The sequence below is a fragment of the Brachyistius frenatus genome, unplaced genomic scaffold (assembly GCF_029030835.1).
Source record: "Brachyistius frenatus isolate BFR_SWC_R1_liver_20210118 unplaced genomic scaffold, ASM2903083v1 Contig_24, whole genome shotgun sequence".
In the NCBI taxonomy this organism is placed as follows: domain Eukaryota; kingdom Metazoa; phylum Chordata; class Actinopteri; family Embiotocidae; genus Brachyistius; species Brachyistius frenatus.
The window spans coordinates 4,984,196-5,004,604 of NW_027210623.1; the positions used below are offsets into that span (position 1 = coordinate 4,984,196).

Below are 20,409 nucleotides of genomic sequence, written 5' to 3' on the forward strand. Positions count from 1 at the left end.
AATCTTTAGCATTTCTCTGCAAGATGATAAGTAGCATCATCAGGTGTAATTCATGAACCGTTTGACCGTCACCAAGAGAAATGTGTGTGCAGATTTGATACAGTAACCAAACAATCCACTGAATGTCATCAGATTTCAAAATTTTGATTGGTGCGCAGACATATTTGGCTTTATTCCAGGTGAGCCCCATCCACATGAAACCAGTAAGAAGAGCACATGAAGAACAAACGTACAGACCTTGTACACTATAGTGTATGTAGATGTCATAGTCAGATGTCAAAAACTATATGAAATTACACTATTTATTTACAGCCACTGTGTAAGTCATACATGTCATATTTAAACCAAAAATGGAAAGAAAAGTACATGTCATAGTCCCCTGCTGATGCTTCTGTAAAGATGCGAGTTGCTCAACAACATTCCTGACATATTCTCAGCTGTGAGTGGTCATCGTCTTAACTGATCCCTCCCATCACAAACATGCAGCGTATGCGTTCATAAAACAAGGCATAAAACAGTGAGCGCTCATGTGGGAATGCTGTAAAAAGAATTCCCTTTGCATTGTTTATTTATTAAATTTCCCCTGTAGTGGTGAAAGAATTATTCAATTTATTTCAATTACTCAATATTATTTAATTTAGGTGAAGGTAGCAATAACAAAGTAAAAGTCCTTAATTCAAGATCTTTCTCAAGTGAAAGTATCGACCAGTAAGAACTACTTAAAAGTGTTTCTTATGCAGAAAAATGATTGCTGTGATATAAAAATAATGCTACTGGATAACTATTATTTGTGGATATTGTGTACGCAGTATATTAAACTGTTAGGGAGCTAATTTGAACTGTATTACATGTTTCTGAGTATGTGAATTTATAAAAAATGGACCATACTTTGAAATAATTTTATGTCTTGAAGGTAAATTCATCATCTGCAAAGTAGAAACTAGAAATGTCAAATAAATGCAGTAGGGTCGATATATCCCGCTGAAATTTGTTGAAGCAGAATTATTAAGTAGCATGAAATAGAAACACGTCGGGTCATCTGAACATCCTGAGCAGAAAAGCCTCCGATAAAACCTGGTTTTCTTATTCCTGCCGAGTTTATTTGTTGAAAAGATGTGAAAACGGACACCATCGATCTGAATGTTTGCGTTATGTTTGCCAACCTACATCCTTAAGAAACATACTGGATGCAAGTGTTGTAAGACATTCTTCATGTGTCTGACAAACAGGGCAGATATCTGTGGTTGAGCTGGCAGAACTAATATGCGAGTTTGAACACAGCTGTGTAGTCAAACAGGCAGTCTGTGATTCCAACAATGAACAAAGACATGAGTCATACTCCATTACACATTGTCTCCTTTACAGAAAAGTAAAGAGTCATTGCTTTCTCTCGCGCTCACACACACACACACACACACACACACACACACACACAGTTGTTGTAAATACCAAACAGTAGAAAACACAATGGAAGAAAACCAAACACTGAAATTATAACACTTATCTTGAAATGAGCCAATCCAACATGGAGGCAGAAGCAATTAAATACTGCACTGTTAAAACAAATAAGTAACATGACTGATCCAAAAAGCAGCAGGCTCGTGTGTGTTTATGTTTGTGAGGCTGTTGATAACACACGTTGTTGGTTTAGCTGTTGACTCAGCAGCAGCAATGATAAGCAAAGGCTGAATAACGGTGATCGTATCAAAAACGTCGTATGTACACAATCACACTGGAGTTCTTGGGCAAATATAATCATTTACAAACTACAATCAAATCATACCACACACAAATAGTTAGAGTTCACCTTTAAAAATGTCTTCATACTGTAATACAAAAATCTTTTAAAAGGCGAGTGGCAGTTCAACACCTTTTAAATGTTTTTCAGGAAACACAAAATCTCATCAGGTTTTAGTCCCACGGTTATTTTGTGCAAACTTGAACACGTTTTAATAGAGAATAAGCTCCACTGAAATCCAAGGTGGAGACTAAATAATGTTACTGCTTCAGGAATAAGAGCTTTAACTTAGAAGTAAATAAATCACTGCTACAAATGCCCCAGCAAATACAGGTTTGAGTTGATCCATACCTTCATTAGTGTAGGTCTTTATGATGCAGCTGTCAGTGTTAGGCAGGATTTTGAAAATCACTTCCACTGACATATCACATTTTCTAATTCAGACAAGCACTCCTGCAGTCTGGGAACAAAGTGTTTAGAATAATTACAATTCTAATTACATCAATTGCCAGATTTCTTTTCTAGCTTTTAAATGCTGCTACATGGCATTGGAAATGTATAATACCCACATCACTTGCAAGTATGACACTCAACAACATCGTTTTTTTTTTTTTTTTTTGGCAACATTTAAAGAAACTGTAAACACACTAGCATTTTATCACCTTTTAAAGATGTCATGGTAAACATTTGAGCAAACTCGTGCCTTTTTACACATCCAGCAACTGCAGAGAAACAATATTATTCATTTGGAGTTGTGTATTTGTGATTAATTAAAATCTAACATTCTCATATTTTTTTTTAGCTTCATTTTGGTCTCCACCAACTGGCTCTTTAGCTGCTCCACTATGTTCACAAGGTAGTCTTCACCTTGTTTATCTCTGCTCTTTGATGCCGGGCAGGTAGCGAGTTAACCGGATCTTTTTTTTTTTTCTGTTCAGAGTTGTGAAACTGAACCAAAAACAAAAAGACGAGCTGAAAGACTCTAAAACGCTCCATAGAGCTGAGGGGAACGGCAGAGCTTGATAATTTGTTACTATGAGCAACACCTTTCACATTAGATCCACTACAGATAAACTTGTATTGTTTAAGATTCCTTGGACAGCTGTCACATTTTCTCCAATTTCCTGTTTCTTTCATTTTCATTGTAACTTTATCACGTAGAAGATGCTCTTCCTCATTTGTTAATTTTAGTTGTCTTCAGACTACAGTTAGCAAATTAACTGTCGAGCTAACTCTGGCACATTTACATTGACGTGTTTGAAGTAAGTGTTGATTAATGTGCACCGTTCCATATTGATAAATCAATAAACAAATTTAGTAATGTTGGTAACTACTTCCAGCTTTCGATGTTATTAAAGTTCATTACAAAATTCATCAGACTCGGTTGCTTTAGTCCCTGAATATGTTACTGAATGACAGTGTGTGTATTGTTATTCAACTGTAGCTGCAGTGCGTCCTTTACAATAATGGTGTTGTCATATACTGTCTGCTCTACAACGGTGCTTTTTTAATACACATATCTCATCAAATGGAAGTGAATGCACTCATTGTGCTCGAGGCGTGAAGCGAGGCTCTCTGCTGCAGAGCCTTTTCTAAAAGGGACAAGGGGGAGACTAACAGTGTCCTGCTGGAAGGGACAGTCCAGGTCATGCAGCCTGCTCACATTAGTTCAGTGTTAGACCAGCTGAGATATACATGGTGCAGTCGGTGACTTCATCAGTCGGTGACTTCATCAGTCGGTGACGTCACGGAGTGATGAAGTCACCAACTGATGGGGCAGAAAGCCCCATGATGGGAAAAGTGCATCTGTTGTCCTCTTCTTCTCTCATCTGTACTTACTCATCTCTCCTTCTGTTTCTCACAGTCAGCTGTCCTTTGCATATTTTAAGTCACTTCCATTATCTTCCATCGGGTGACATGCAGTTCCCGTCGAGTATCAGGGCTGCACGCTCTTGCCTGCTTCAAGCTTTTAGGCTCTGTGGCTTTAAGTCAATCAGACGATGAGGGAATCTCGACTGAGGAGGGTGCCCTGGTGAGGATAAAAAAAAGTGTAAGTGGTCACAGCAACGACAGAGCGTATACAGAAGTATTAAAGCATATCTAGTGCAGAGTGAGACACGGGACGTTAGCCAAACGGGGTTATTATGGTGAAGTAGAACCTGGGACAAACTGCTTTTCAACTTTTTTTTCTAATGTTTTGAAGATTTATTTTAAGACCCTCCTCGAGGCAGAAAGATGATTCTCATTGATTACAGGAAGTCTTTGATGTTGAATACCATTTTGACCCAGGTTTGTCAGTGAGGAGACAACCAGTTATGCTTGTTATAGAGTAGTTGGATACAGAACAGAGTATTCTACCTAGTTTTCATTCTGGTAGCTTCTGAACCTGACCTGTCAAAGGTACAACAACAACACTTACTGTAGGCCTACGGAAAACCTTTTTTTTTTTAAATCTTCCCCACCGGGAGCCCGAGTGGGGAAGATTACATTTGAATGAGTTTGACATTGTCTAGTTTTAGTAACAACCGGTGTGAAATAAAAATTTAAAAAAAATTCTCTGTAATCCATCGAGCTCCATCCATGCCAAGATGTTCAGAGACTGATAACACTGATTTAATATTGCAATGGAATAAAGCTAATTAAACGTCCTGTATATATTTCTTTTTGACAATTTGGAATCAGATGAACCAAATTTAGGAACTCATTCATTCACTTTCTCAAAAAGTATTTTCCTCTCTCACTTGTCATCACTTGGCTCAGTTGCTGTTTCTGGAAGCCAACAACATGACATTTGATGTAAAATGTGACACCACAATTACTTCCTTGTTTTTTGAATGAAGCAGTACCCCTACTAAAGCACCTGCTGTTTTTGACGACCCGTGACACCAGGATCTTTTGCCATAGGATCTAAACTTAGTCAACGCAGGTTTAGCTTATGAGTTCCTCAAAAGGTTTGTGGGACCCTGGGCAAGTTCCTTCAGTGGAAACACCCCGGTCGACTCATTTTCAAAATTCAGCATGGAGTGTTTTATCACTTTGTAGTTAGCCTAATGTTAACAACTTCCTGACAGACATTCTCATTATTTACACAGCAAAAAATTGTTTAAATAACTTGAACTTGTGCTGAATAAGCTCTACTTACAGCTGTTGATCTGCAAATTAGCATAACCAGCACACAATCCTGTCAATAATTCACGGGCTTCAGTGGTACTCACCATTTTCCGGGACTTGTCTCGGGGTTCCTCTCTGGAATGGGCAGGTGGTTGAGAGGAGCGAATGTTTGCTGGGAGCGGCCGTGGAGACGGTCGGTCAGTTCTGTTTCGCTCTGACTCGGAGTAAGGAAGTAGCGACTCTACCTCAGGCCTGTTGCTAGGCGAATGGCTGCAGTGCCGACTAGATTCCCCGCTGCTCTTCTTTGAGCTGGCCTTTGAGGGTGGGTCTGAATCTTCCTCACCCCGGGCCCCACTCCTCCCTTGGCCAAGTCCTCGTAACTTAGCCTTACGCTCCAGCAGGCTGTTCAAAAACGTGGCGTCATAGTCCTTTTCTTGCGAAGAAGTTGACGGTGGGCTTACTGATGGAGGAGGCGGGGCAGAGCGCTCCCTGTCCCGAGTGTCCCTCCTCCTTGTGGGTGAAGAAAGTGGACTTATGTTACTTCCGTTTTTCCTGTTCCGTCTGCGGTGGTCTTCGTGGTCGCTGTTGTCACCGAGCTCATTTTCATCACCGTGATAATGCTGAGGTGGACAATCGCGGTAAGAGGGATACCGACTGTACTCCTGCAGCTCCATCTCATAGTCTCCCCGTTCTTCCTCTCTATTCTCTGCACCTCTATCGCCTCTCTGCTTGTAAGAAGCAGCAAACTCCTCCAGCTCGTCCAGTGAGCCGGTTCGTCCTGCGGTACGGTACGTCTTTCTCTGCAGATGTTCAGAACGAGGGTTCCACCTGCAAAACACAACACAAGTGCAGGTGGGTACGTGTGTACGTGGAATCTGTTCGCACATTCGGAAATCTCTGTACCTGTTGTGGTTTTCTTCTTCGCTGTGGTTCTCTTGCCGTTGATTCCGTCCGTGCCTACGTGACTGAGAGGAGGGTGGAGGGTCGTCGCTGTATCGTCGTGGAGGAGGAGGCTCGTCCTGGCAGTGCTCGTCGCGATATCGATGGGGTGATTGTGGATTATCACGGTAGCGCTGCGGCTCTGGGCTGCGGTTGTCACGGTAGCGCTGTGGCTCAGGCTGAGTGTCTTGATCAGGGATGGCCGGGAGAGCTTTCTTCTGGACGTTTCGAAAGGTTTGGCGGAAGCCGGTTTCTCCCTCGTGGAGGGAGCTCAGCTCAGACAGGCTACAGGCTGGGTGGGCCCAAAAGAACTTGTCAAGGAATGTTGCCGACAAACATAATCAATTGAACAGAAAATTAATTAAACAAAGTATTGGAGTGAGATTTGTTAAAACGTATTCTGTCAGGTCAGTAGGAATGGGTACCAGCAACTATGTCATATCTGAACTACAGGAAAATTCAGAGGGCAGAAAGCTTGAGTGCAGAGAGAGGCATGCCGAGACAAGCTCAAGAGAATAAAAAGTCCAAAAGACACCATCAACTCTATAAATAGAATCAGCATGCTTTGGTAGTGAGGCCACAGAGTGGGTTTGTGACGCTTACACTGGTGGCTGATGGACCTGGCAGGGTTGAAGTGAGCCAGTTGTTTCTCTACATACTGTAGCACCCTGAGAGAATCCTGATCCTGAGGGGAAGGCACGCGGTAGGGAACCCCTACAGCACACATCGGCACTGGAGATACACACCTGACCCATTAGCATGGAGAACGTGTGTGTGTGTGTGTGTGTGTGTGTGTGTGTGTGTGTGTGTGTGTGTGTGTGTGTGTGTGTGTGTGTGTGTGTGTGTGTGTGTGTGTGTGTGTGTGTGTGTGTGTTCATTTAATGACCTTACTGCTGTTTTTGCACGTTTTCTATTTAACAGTAATAATCATTAATGACAATCATTCTTAAACCACACATTCTGGCCCCTTATATTCTTTTACTTTTTTTTGTCCTAAATTGTTTTTGATGGAATAAGATGGTTGACACTCTTATTAAAAAAATAAATAAATAAACAAGCAACAATTTACAATGTTTGCAAATAGTGAAATAAAAGGAACTGAAAGAGATGATATCGTTCCTTGAATACAACACTTGAATGCTGATGGAAACACAGCATTTTCAAATCAAGTTTACGTTTGAGATTATTCCAAACCTAGAGAGTCTTTATTCAACCTCAGAATACACTTTTATGTTGAAGGGATAAAATCTTTCAAAAAACAAACAAAAAAAACAAACTAATGTAATCTTTAGGTAATTATAAAAGCACAAACACAACTCCTCATAAAAAAGTGAGACCTCACCTGCTGTGAGTAGGCTGCCATCTGAGGGGGGGATTGAAGACATCTTGTCCACCAGGGAGGGGGGAGCAATGGGGACCATGGTCGGGACCCCAGAGACAAAGTATGGAGGGTAGGCAGGTGACTGAGGGGTAGAGGTGCCCGTCTTTATACCCTTACCTGCTTCATACACTAAAAAAAAAAAAAAAAAAAAAAAAAAAAAATCTCATGAAGACTTTGCAGAAAAATCCCATCTTTCAAACAGTGTCTGTATTCTGAGCATGAACTCGGCAGCTCCGAGTGCGTTTCTACTCACAGTGTCGGGGGCAGCAGCATGTGTCAGGGCAGCACCAGCAGCTGACATAGCAGCAGCAGGAGTGAGGACAACACTGACACCAACAAACCCCAACCAACAGCAGGAACAATAAACTTCCGAGAGCCACCGCCACCACAAACAACCACTCTGCAAGTACACACAGCACAAAATCCTGCATATAAATATGCAATACATATTAACTCGGGAACATTTTGGATTTGATCACGGTGTAGTCGTGCTGAGCTTCGGAGGAGGCTCGCTTTAAGAGGGTTTCACTTATTCATCATTGCACTCAAATAACAGTAAAAATTAACACTGTTTTATTCCATGCATTCTTCTGCCTTCTACAAGACCTGGTGACTACATTACCCAGAACACCCAGTTAGTTAACTGATAGAAAGTACCTTCATTACAATCTAGACATAAAAGGCCTGTAAACATGTAGATTCAATACAAATGTATAATTAGTATAAAAAAAATTATATTAAAAAAAAAAGAATTTCACCACCTTTCCTAACCTCTATATAATCACTTGAGCTTCACTATTTAACATGGGAGCTACGAATTTAAACATTGTATTCAAATTAAAGACACATTTGAACATTTTCTTCCTAAATACAAGTTGTTTTTTGCAGGACATCAGAAAGAGAGAAGATTTAACTACAGTTTAAGTTACATTTTACCGTTTTCTAAAGAACTATTTTTTACTCACACTGAAACAAATCAGAAAATGTTTTAACCGGAGTATGAATCACAGCAAAAGATGAGATAATTTGACATATTTCTGAAGTACTGCAGTGTTGAAGTGAAGCATACAGTCAGTATGAGAGAAAACTACATGTATCTGTCTATGGGAACAAAGCAAAGGAAAAGGAAGGCAAGGGCAGATAAGGAAATCTTCAACAATGTAAAACCAAGGACAACACTATCTGTAATACACACACACACACACACACACACACACACACACACACACACACACACACACACACACACACACACACACACACACACACACACACACACACACACACACACGCAGGAAACCTGATTTTGCTACAGGAAGGAAAAGGACAGTTTACACTGCTCTGCAAGATACTGGAGACTTGGCTGTGACAACGAAATAGCTTGTAAAGTAATCTCATTTACAAACACCATGAATCCTCCCCACACACACACACACACACACACACACACACACACACACACACACACACACACACACACACACACACACACACACACACACACACACACACACACACACACACACACACACACACACACACACACACACACACACACACACACACACACACACACACGCACACACACACACACGCACAGACACACCAGGATTTTTACTAACACAGACAGACATTTCAGAGCACCGTGGATAAAAACACTTACTAATGCAACATGAACACCACAGATAAGCCTGTAACCCTTCAGGCCTGGTGAATCATACCAAGGCATTTTTGGGAGTAACTTCCACACAATCCATATATTCATTTATCAAATCTTTATAACTCTTTAATTATAATTATTAAAAATGTATGAATGGAATTTGACGTGACATAAAAAAGCTCCCTCCCTCTTGATTGCTACCTTTTTACTGGGTAGTGTCCAAACGATGCGTAATGACATGTTGACCACAACCATAAAGAACTATAATGACCATAATAGCTGTTATCCAGCACAGCTCATCTTAGTGGGAGCATCAGCAAGCTCATTGTTTGATGGGTGGGGATCAGTCAGCCGGGTTAAAAACAGCTCTGAACTTAACTCTGTCAAAGCCTCCTTACTGATGCTAAAACACCTACTATGTTATTACTGATGTGAGAGGAGAAGAGGTTACACAGTATCACAGCCATTAGTATAGGAACCATTTAACATGGTGTAAGAAGTCATCAATTTGTTTGCCTCTTTTTTAAGTCTCATGTGCCACATGTCATAGCTTAGTACTTCTCTAAATTTTCTGAGATGTGCAAAACCCCATCTCAGAGAATACCTTCACAACCATCTAAATGGTTCCCACAGTTGTAGATTGAGCAATGAGTGGTAGGATTAGTATGAATGGAAGAAAGCAGGTGAGGAGGTGAATACATTATGCCCCTACCTGGCATAATCTTCAAATCAAAGTCTGGCAGGAGATCTTCAGGCACACCTGAGAAACCTGGAAAAAGACAGTACAGGAGAAGAGAGGGAATGGAGTCGATATAAATTGGAATGATTGATTCAAAGAAAGTTATTGCAGCATGCATTATGAGAGATTTGAGGCAAAAACAGCAAAATACAGAGAAAGAATGAGAAAAAAGATAAACGGAGAGAGTTGGCAGGTCAACAGAAGCATGCATAAAGGACATCTGGCCTGGTTCCAGGAAGTCTCCATATCAGAGCAACTCTGATTTCTGATATTAAAGGCTATAAAAGGTTATCTCTCTGGTAAAAAGACAGACTGGAACACATCATTCTCATAAAGATAATGTGATAAAAGGACAGGAGCTGTGAGAAATGTTACATGCAGAGCTGCAAATATCACAGATGAGAATACTTTTCAGGTCCTGAGCTGACAAACACGCTGCAACCTCAACATGTCAAAAAAAGTATTCCCCTAAAACTTTATTAGCACATTATACCGGGGACACAGAGCAGTTTTATTGGTGCAATGGAGACACTATGCTTTGATGGTTAATACTTTAAATGCTTAATTTCACAATATTAATTTGGATATAAATCTATAAGAAACATTTTATATGCCTTGCCACTAAAGCGGTACTAGTCTTATAATTTTAAACCATATAATTTTGGTGCAGGGTTAGATTGATTGGGAAAGAGAAACATCACATAAACAACAAAAGCCCTTAAAAACTATTAACGTATGTAAGTTTTGCCCCCACTTGTCTTTCAAGTGTTACGCGTTTCTGTTTCTTAAAATGTTTCTTTTTCTACAGCTTTCCGGAGGTCAGCAGATGTCTGAAAGAACAATAAATAGTGTAGATAAGGGGCAGTGTCACAAGCTGGTCAAAAATGTGCATCACTGTGTTGTGTTTGAGTTCGTAAGTCCCTGTGAAGCTCTGTGAGGAGTGAAAAAGCCAGAAGATGAGCGTGATGTGAACAGATACTGGTGTTTCAATCTTAGCGGTGTGTTTTATTGTGAAACGGAGGAGAGGAGTGCCGATCATGAAAAAGGAGGGCTGGAGAAACAGGCCACATGGCGGAGTATCTGGACCCGTCTCTGGCTGACAGTGCACATACCTTACTTAGCATCTTTCTGGAAGCCTAACAATGTTCTCTGCTGGATTTGAAAACAGAAAGGAACCTATTAAGTTTATCGAGAAGCAGCTCAGGCACCACATGTATTCAAACAACTATGTGCTGAAATTTACAACGAACAGACAGCCTCGGGGTTTTTTTGTGTTTATTCGTGGCTTTGTCTTTTGTCTCTCTCCTGCTCGAGAAGTTGAAGGCAGCTCACTTATGGAATTTCTGCTGGCTCTCAAATTTGCCTGCAGGCTGGTGATTCACTCAGATTTACTTTCATATATGTTGGGTTTGCTTGTTTTAGCCTATACGGGGATCCAGACTGGTGGCGTTTGTACACCAAGACAAACGGTATACTCCTCCTATAGAGAGGAATCATACAGGAAAGATGGGTACATGCTAGTGGAGTTTAGAGGGGCTTGCTCAAACGCTCAAACACACACACACACACACACACACACACACACACACACACACACACACACACACACACACACACACACACACACACACACACACACACACACACACACACACACACACACACACACACACACACACACACACACACACACACACACACATTTCGGGGAAAATCCCTCTCTGCTTCACCACAATTACAGTGAGGTCAGGGTTCATGGGGAGCTACAGAGCTTTTCCTCAGACATCAATGCCTCTAAGGAACCTCAAAGCTAAAATTATTATAAATTAAAAAAAAAAAAATGCATACTTGTGATTCAGGCAAAACCAAACAAAATCAAACTCATCTAAAAATCAATTAAATCAATATTCTACTGGATTTCTATAGACTTCAGGGAATGTTCTCTAATTATTGTGTCATTAAAGTTGACACCATGCATGAAAATGCAATATCCTAAAAATAATAAGGAACACTTTGCACATGACAAATTACCTCCCTTATGTATATTTCAATGTTTTGCATCACAAGCAAATATCTTGTGAGCAATGAAAACAACAATGGAACTTGAAAGGCAGACTGTAGGATTGCAGAGTCTTTGTTCTTTATCAGCCACTGAGCTCTCAAACGTCCACATCAGTCGAGTGTCTCACATGGCGTCGCCCTCCAACTATTGTGTCACTGTGCTCTGTCGTCCCTCCTCCACATCATTATATCTTCCCTGTCTCCTTTCCTCTGAAGCCCTTTGCTGAAAAGACAAAAGATCCCCTGAACCATTCGATGTGGCCCCAACTGTTGTTATGGAAACACAACAAGTGCCCCACATGCTATATTAGCTACACCAAGACCAGGAAATGTGGCGTTTTGGCACCATGGTGGACTTGGAGTCTCTCATGTCAGGTTAAATACAGCAAAAGGCAACTCGTGCAGCATAACTATGTTATCTTCATTTTCCCGTAGCATTACACAAGTCCTTATCATCTGGAGGCCATAACCAACTTTCATTAGAAGTATTTACACACTGTAAAAGCTGATTGCTCCGTACCTGTGTGTGTATTTGTGTCTTTTCGTGCAAACACGAGTTTCTGAGTGCCAGCCAAACAAAAGTTCAGCCTCAGAGTGTTTTAAAGGCGCCAAGAGCCCCACAGCCTCTTAGCCGTTACCGCGGTAACGGTTATAACTCAAGACAGACAAGTAGACTGTCACTGTACCACAACACATTACAGATACATTTACATGTGGGGGGACAAACACACACAAATAAGTGTACGTAGCACATTAGTGTGAATGTCAAAGACTGAAACAGCAATAATTATTCTGCAGAAACAACTTTTCAAATTCTTGCAGTATATATTAATAGACAGTGTGCGTAAATGCCGTCTCTATGGATACAGATTAGGAAAGTCTCTCCAAGGATTGCCACTGCTTGTTGTAAATCAGCTCATTAATGAGCCTCTATTGTGCTGCTGGCGATGAATAGGCCCATTTTAAAGGCTGGGCTATGTAACAGTAGTGTGTAGAAAACTTAATTTACAGTAAATGATGTGTGTTTTTGTGTCCATGATTAATTACATATAAAAGGATTAGAATTGCCCTCAATCCTGCACTCTGTACTAAAAAAAAAAAGGACAAGAGATATAAAAGTGTCTGGGGGGGATTTAGGATGTTTATAAAAGGTATTGAGCGTTCCCATCCAATATTCTTCAAAACACATAGAAACCAAGAAAATGTGGAGGTCAGTTCAACACTGATGACTCGTTTCAGCTTTAAGGGATGTAAATAATACACAGAGGAGCCGTTTACAGGGAGTTCAGTGAGTAGCGCTGAGTATCATTAAAATGTTTTGATACCAGTACCGGTATAGATAACTTGACTTAGATTTGACTTCTTTCAATGACCATTTTTATAAAATCCAATAAAAAAAATTAAAAAGAAAATACATTACACATCTTTGTAATAACTTTAGTTTTCATCCAGTGTAGAGAGAGATTGTAATCGAGGTTTTTTGTTATGTAGCTACAATAATGCAAATACCTCAAATAAAAGCTATTGGAAGACACTACACTTTACCAATGATCCATAATGTTACAATTTATCAATGATCCCTGAATGCATCATATGGTAGACACCAGCTAGCCGACTGTACACAGATAAGCCCGCCCAGTTCCCCAATACTGCAGTACACAAAACTCAGACAGGTATGAGAGCAAAAATGAGTTTGGAAAGAGTGAAATGAAGCGTTATAGTTTAAGATTTACCTAAATTGAAACGGAATGATTTAATCTACGTGGCTGGGCTGTCCAAACAAAGCCGTGGAGTCTACGTATGGTAAACGCTATATCGGCTCACAGAGGCTAATGAGATTTAATTTTCGCATGAACATAACTAAAGTTACACATTTGAAAATGAAAATGGATGTAGTGTGGATGTATCTTGTATCAAAATTGTGCTCCGAATGAAAAGGTATGTTTCTACTATAAAGTATCAAAGCAATTTGGTCTGAGCCAAAAAAGTATTGAAGTAGGGTACCTGGGCGTGAATGTGACTGAGCTCTCAGGGTTAGTTTCTGAATGGGAAACCTAAAATCCTTTAAAATAGGCCCATTGGGAGAGTAGTGGCAGCTTACCAAGGACCAGCAACTCCACCGAGGCTTCATTCTGTCCTTCCAGATCATCAGATATAACCACCTTGCAGATGTATACTCCACTGTCTCCCCACTGGACCTCTCCTATTCGCAGGTCTGCCTCTGAATGAGGAAAAAAAAAAAAGAGATTTTAAATGAGAAACTAGATCTTCTAAACCTTCACAGTTCTTGGCGGCTAGTAGCAAAAAAAATGCACAAATTACAATTAGAGGCATTTTCTAAAATATGTAAATAGAGCATTTTTGAAATTATTACCGCAAAACACTATTTCATATAAATTTAGAATTTGTATTTACTCTATCTATTTTAAAGCCTCTGACACACAGTATGTGGCAACCCAAGTATTACACCCATTACAGTCATTACATTGTAGTGTGTGGACCTCACGTTCTCAGACTACAGGCACTAACCAGCTGTTGGGGAAGACTTTCCACAAGATTTTAGATCCTGGCTGCAGGGGTCTGTATCGATTCAACACTATATCATCCCTTATCGAGTTGGCCACTGAGGCCTGGCTCACAGTCTGCATTCCCATTCCTCCCTAAGTTGTTGAATGGAGTTTAGGTTAGGGACCTGTGTAGGGCCGCCAACTTCTTCATTATGTTTGTTCAACAAATCACCCTGATGGTCTTGAGGAGAAATGCATTGGTAAAAAAAAGATTTCTTTTCACAAAAAGATTCCTCATGTGAACTCGTGTTACAGAGTTGTTTTCTGAGATTTGAAATCTTTGTCACTTGAGCAGTTAATTTGCTAGTGAAGTGATAGCAACACACTCATCCTACTAGCCAACTTGTTCCATGCCAAACTCCAAAAACTAGACCTGCGCTCCGGACATAAACACATGTGGGCAAATAGTGTCCACATACTATTGGCCTCACAGAGCATTCATGAAAGCATAAAGTTACATTTGATTTGTCAGTTGTCATATTTTTTTTTTAACTTAAAGTAGCGACATTTCAACAAAACACTATATCATGTTAATAAAAAGCGGTAAAAACAATTCAAATTCAGTTTGGCTCGAGAGTGAAACACACAAGACAATACTGGGCCGCTGGCTCCATTGTAAAAGGGGTCAGAAATATAAATACAGCAGACAGGAAATGGGCTGTATAATTCACTTCCTTTTCCTGTTAGCCAAGGAAAGAGGGGAGAGATAGGCTGCGACCAGTTTCTCCTTCAACAAAGTGACACCTCCACTTATTCAGCATACACATGTTTACTCTGTTTATCTTTTCATTAAAGGCTACCTTGTAAAGCTACATCTCCAGTTGGTTTACTTTGATTGATGTTAGCTTTATAGTGCATGGCTGTATCCTTTGAGTTGTGCGTGTCCCGTGTTGGTCTGACTGTGTTAAAACATGTGATTAACAGAAGACCCCTTGCCCAGTGCATGCTGGGACAGACTCCAACCTCCCTTTAAACCTGAACAGGATTACATGGGTATGGATGACTGGGCGTCTCCAAAGGCAACAAAGTAAAAGCTTTCACTTTTTTGTCCGTTTACAACATCACTCGAGTGACCTGTTTCGGGGAAGGAGGTGGACTGGGACAGACACACACCAGAAGAAGGAAAAAAAAAAAAAAAAAAACTCAAAGACAGGCTCACACAGAGAGAAATGCGTGTTTGGATGGTGGGATGTCGAGAGATCTAGGGTGAAAAATAAAAGCAGGACATTGAAGTACATCAGAGGGAAGGAGCGAAAGGTCAGGATGAATGAGAGGACAGCGTGAAAACCATGTCTTTTGTCCGGGGTCCTGCCTGGTGAAGAGAAGCTCAATTCTTCAGCCAGAGTTAGAGCTCCATAAATCTGAGGCCAGCAAACAAGACTACCGCTCTGTATTCAACAAGCGCACATGCAACCACAGTCACACATGCACGTCTGCACAGTAGGGTGTCCTTCAAAAAATGATGATGCTACAGTAAAGAAATCAAGAACTGTGGGCAGTAAGATGGCAAAAGCATGCATTCATGTGGCTGCTTCATGGCACACTGGTGCAACGTTGTGTAAAACTAATGTATTAATAAGCATAAGAGCTTTGATTTTAGTAACTGGCTACTCGCAACATCTGACTGACTTTACTTTGGATATTTAACCAGAGTCGGGAAGACTCAGCCAACGTTCAGATTTAAGGCTTTCACAAAACCTGCCAGTCTTGGCAACAGATGAAACGAGAACATAAGTTTAGATCGGTATGTTATGAACGAGCCAGAGAAGCTGCTTTTTGTCATTGCAGCAAGCAAACTGGACTCACTTGGTTTCATAGCTCAGCTGCACAATTAATCATATTAAAATCACAATCCCAATTCATGCTGCTGCGCAATCTCATTTCTAAATGACAAAAGAGAGACGAAAAGACAGTGCTCAGAGAAATACATGTTAAAGAGTTGTTTTTGATGAGATGGCAAGAGACTGAAGTTAATCATTATTATGTTCAGTGTCAGATTTATGAACCTGTTCTATTGAAGCTAAGAACAAGAGCGTTTCCCTTCTGCTGTCCAAAGCTGATGTGCAGATATTATTCTGAGTTTTGCCTGCCTGTTGAGAATCGCATGCACTTTTAGGGAGCGCGCACAGCCAGAAAGAAAACTACATGACATTGTAATGATTTGGCAAAGTTGCAGGCCTACTGTTCAAAAAACACCTGTCCTGTATAGGGCACCATCATAAGTTTTGCCGAGTTTCCTTCGGTATAAGATAAATTAGTACAATGAACAATGATTATATTGAATCTCAGCGCTAATGGTATTTTGTTATTTTTCATGTCTTATTCCTGCGTCTGTACACCACAACATGATAACACTGAAAGAAATCTGAAATGCTAAAAATAAAAACTGATCGTGTCTGGCTGGCTGCTTCAGACATCACATGCCTGCAGTGTTTTGCTTCGGTAACTCTCCAGCACAGCTGAAATCCCATCTAAAGCTTGTGAGCTGAAGTTCAGCCAATAAAATAACAGAAATATGTTGGCCTGGCTGCATAGCTTTGAAAAAGACACATTTTCAGTATAGACATCAGAAAAAAACAGAACCAGAGGTGCATGTGTTGCTGCAGATGTCTTACTATTGATGATGGAGATGTCTCTGTTCTTGTAGTACTCGGACAGCGTCATTGAGGAACCGGAGATGGAGGCTACAGTTCGGACGGTTCGGCTGTTGTCAGAGCAGTCCAGGTAGTTTGCCGTCATTGCCGTCTCGTAGCCGCGGCCGCGGCTGCCGCCGCCGCCGCCGCCGACTCCTCCAGTTCCACTCGTCAGCCCGCCTCCTCCCAGGCCTCCGCTCAGGCTGTCGCTGAAGCTGAACGAATCCCGCGTGCGGTCACGACAGTACGACTTGTAGACCCACTGCACCACGGCGGTCTGGGTGGACACGCTGGTGTACTGACACGGCAGAACCACGGACTGGAACAGCACGGCGTACCTCTTCTCATCTCTCACAAACACCTGAACACCTGAGCAAGACGGGGGGAAGACGCCTGCGGGAGGAGACCGCGAAGACCGATCAGTAAACCGGAAGAGAAGAAAAGGTTAAATAACAGTGACGTCTGGATAATCCTTGCATTCATTGTGTGGTCAGTGATTTGAACTCGCTGACCACACTTGGTCAAACTGTGAGAGGTGGGGGAGATGTAGTGGGGTGCAGAGAGCGAGGTGAGATGCAAAGAAACTGAGTTTGTCTTATATTCTTCGATGAAAATTCTCATAACTCCATAATTAGCTCAACAATCCTCTTGTTTTTAAATTGTCTTCAAAACAATCCAGCGACAGCCGTCTGGGTCTCTACATCATTGGGTATGTGGTGTATCTACGAGTCTATCCATTGGTATCTATGGGTGCACAGTAAACCGGTAGAGTTGTAGACTTGGGTTCAGTATCAGACTTTGAAAAGCTCTGGCAGCCAAACCAGGTGTCAGTAATACCCAGGAATAAAGGGGATTTAAGGAATACTACAGCAGACAGCCACACAATGATTCAGATGCCGAGTCGAGTAATCTACAGACACCTAATCCTATTTGCTCAGTTTAAAGTTTTCCAACTAATTATATGCTCCCTTCAATACATCAGAGGATAGCAAGTCATATCACCCCCTTTTCCAGGAGAGAATACAGCTTTTAGGATGAACACTTTTCCTTTTAGCTGGAATGAAATGAATCATTGTGCAACTCGTCTGGACAAACAAGAAAATCTCGACTGTGAGCCGAGTTGACCAGACGTTGTTTTGGAGCTTCTGAAGCTGCGGGACTCGGGGTCACATGGCGACCGGGAGCTTGAGCTCGGCAGATCAACAGCAACGCACTCCAGAGAGATGACCATGTGAAAAAAAAAACACACACACACACCCAGAAACATCTGTACTGTATTTGCTGCAATGTTTGTGTGTCTTTGTCAGGACGAGGCAAGCTGTAGGAGGTGGGCCTGAACTCGACCAGTGATCGGGGTGAGGTGGGAGCTGCACTTAATCCAAACCAGGCTCGCTATTAGTCTTGTTTTCTTTCTTAATGTGAACCTAACTGTTCGAACTCGTCAGATCTCAAATTGCCGTTCTCGGTTTTAAATTCTTGTAAATTAGGTACTTTTAAGTTTTGGTCTTTTAATTAGACAAAACAAGCAATTTTAATGTATCAACTGTGACTCTGGGAATTTTTGCAGGGCTTTTTTCCCCTCATTTTTTCACGCATTTTAAAAGACTGATGAATACATTTTAATTATTATCAATTATATTGTATAAAAAAAATAGGCGTATATACATTAGCTGCAGCCTTACAACTAACAGGCAGAGTAAATCCCCAATTTTTTTTTTTTTGCAAAACCCTCTTAGAGGAAACCTCCTACGTTGTCATAAACAAAGCAACATAATTTGTCATTAAACACAAAATCCATGATTGTTAAAACTGAATGTTTGAACATAAATTCATCAGAGGGAACATTACTCTGACTTCTAAGAAGTGGAACAAAAAAAAAAAGCCACTCGGTTGGTCTTCCTGGGATCACGGGGTGTGGGGCGATCCTGGATTTATTAGTTTTCAGAGGAAGTCACCTCCAGAGGAGAAAATGAAAGCGCGAGGAGGAGGAGGGGGAGGATAGTCGGGGTTTTGGATGCAAGTATTTGAGAGATGTGAGTGAAGAAAACATATCTTGGTCTCTCGATGAAAATGTCTTTGCTTTTATTTGAAGACATTAAAATCTCTGAATATTAGACTCCTTAGACTTCCATCGTTGCTTTGCATAATGAAAAACACGTTATGTGCTAAACTGTAGGTAAACATTTTAGTTTGATTAAAATATGAAAGTCTATAAAGCCATCCATAATAAAACTCGCATAAACAAGCCCACATGCTGCCTTAGTAATTCCAATATATTTATAAACTACACTATAAATTGAACTCTGTGGGCTATTTATTTATCATATGTTTTCATATGTTTTGATACATAGCCTAACTTCTAAATTGACATGCATATTTGATTATATATTCAAATGATAGATTTGTACATTGAATTCACTTTAATATGGAGTATCACAAAACAAATTTTTAGCTTTGAAAAAGTTGAATCGTAGTCCTCGTGTGTACAGCTCCCCCATTTCTAAAGGCTTAAGTATTAGTGGTCTACTTTGTAAATGAGTTGGTGAGCCGTCGTTTCACTCGGAGACCTGGTTAAATGTGTCTGAAGTTAGAGCTCCTAATCCACCACAACCCCCAAAGCTTCTGGTCGGATTTTTCACACATGACTAAATCCAGCGTAACAGTCGACTTCAGCACAGCCAGTTTACCGGACACATGAACTATTAAAACCAGGTTACACTTAAAAAAAAAAAAAAAAAAAAATGCATTTGAGAAGCAAAAGTTTGAATCTACCTGTTTAATTCGCCCCAACCGTCTTTAACACACCGGTGAAGTTATCTCGGTTATCTGCAGCGCTACCAGCCATGACGGTACCGTTACACCGACACTAACCTAACTTTAACAACCTGTTACTCCACTTTCCACTGAGGTTTTGTTTCCCCCCCTTCTCCTCCGTTCATCTTCTCTTACCTGCCAGGCAAACGATGAAAATCCACGGCTTCGGAGTTAAAAGCATTTTCCAAGTCCCGCAGGTGAATTGAATGAAGGTTTTCTGATGAACGTGGTCTTCTTTTCTCTTCCGTCTCATCCCTGGACGATATTTCGGGCTGCAGCTGATAGTTAACTGGCTCATAACGGGACGGCGGCGCCTCAGCAGGCGGACCAGCGTCAAGCATGTCAAAATAAAACGTCCATCTTCCGGCCATGGCTTTCAAAATAATTTGTCGTGAAAGAGGTATTCCGATTCACTACGTAAGTTAAAGTACCCATACGTTAATGTTAAAATATGAGTCCCGCATGAATAATCCTACTTTTAAAAGGACAGGAGTGGCATTTGGAGCAGCATGCATTTAAAGCGTCAAAGTAAAAGAACCCTACAGGAACATTTGCACTTTGTGACACCGTCATTTAAGTTAAATTTTAAGCTTTAGTAAAATGAATTGTTACTTTCACTATCACTGAAAATTGTGTGTAGACAAGCCTGTCTTAGCTTTTTCAGGGACATTTTTTTTTTTTAGTAATATTATCTTATTTTGAAGTCTAAACGACCCCCTAATTGTTACTAGTTGTGTGACTTTACACAGCAGTGTGATTCGCCGAG

The 20,409-nt window shown here is 40.9% G+C and overlaps 1 protein-coding gene across 4 annotated transcripts; it reads right to left on the bottom strand.

Moving 5' to 3' along the window:
- Positions 1-288: 288 nt before the first annotated feature.
- LOC138620545 (immunoglobulin-like domain-containing receptor 2) lies at positions 289-19,926 on the bottom strand. 4 transcript variants are annotated; one of them, XM_069697836.1, is made up of 11 exons: positions 19,779-19,926; positions 16,812-17,222; positions 13,731-13,850; positions 9,542-9,598; positions 7,423-7,569; positions 7,131-7,298; positions 6,392-6,520; positions 5,753-6,080; positions 4,954-5,677; positions 4,097-4,129; positions 289-3,767 (listed from the first exon to the last, which is right to left on the bottom strand). In XM_069697836.1, exons 1-10 carry the CDS (start codon positions 19,894-19,896, stop codon positions 4,097-4,099), a joined length of 2,235 nt encoding a protein of 744 aa, XP_069553937.1. In that variant the 5' UTR covers positions 19,897-19,926; the 3' UTR covers positions 289-3,767. The 4 variants fall into 4 exon arrangements, with proteins under 4 accessions (XP_069553937.1, XP_069553936.1, XP_069553938.1 ...); XM_069697835.1 differs by lacking the exon at positions 4,097-4,129; XM_069697837.1 differs by lacking the exons at positions 4,097-4,129; positions 9,542-9,598.
- Between the last annotated feature and the right edge of the window lie 483 nt (positions 19,927-20,409).

Bases quoted from the DNA above. Each gene is read 5' to 3' on its own strand.
- LOC138620545 (XM_069697834.1), bottom strand. From the start codon at position 19,896: ATGAGACGGAAGAGAAAAGAAGACCACGTTCATCAGAAAACCTTCATT. The intron at 17,223-19,778 runs GTAAGAGAAGAT...CTCCTCCCGCAG, and splicing joins TTTCATCGTTTGCCTGGCAG to GCGTCTTCCCCCCGTCTTGC. The intron at 7,299-7,422 runs GTGAGTAGAAAC...TTTTTTTTTTAG, and splicing joins ATGCTGCTGCCCCCGACACT to TGTATGAAGCAGGTAAGGGT.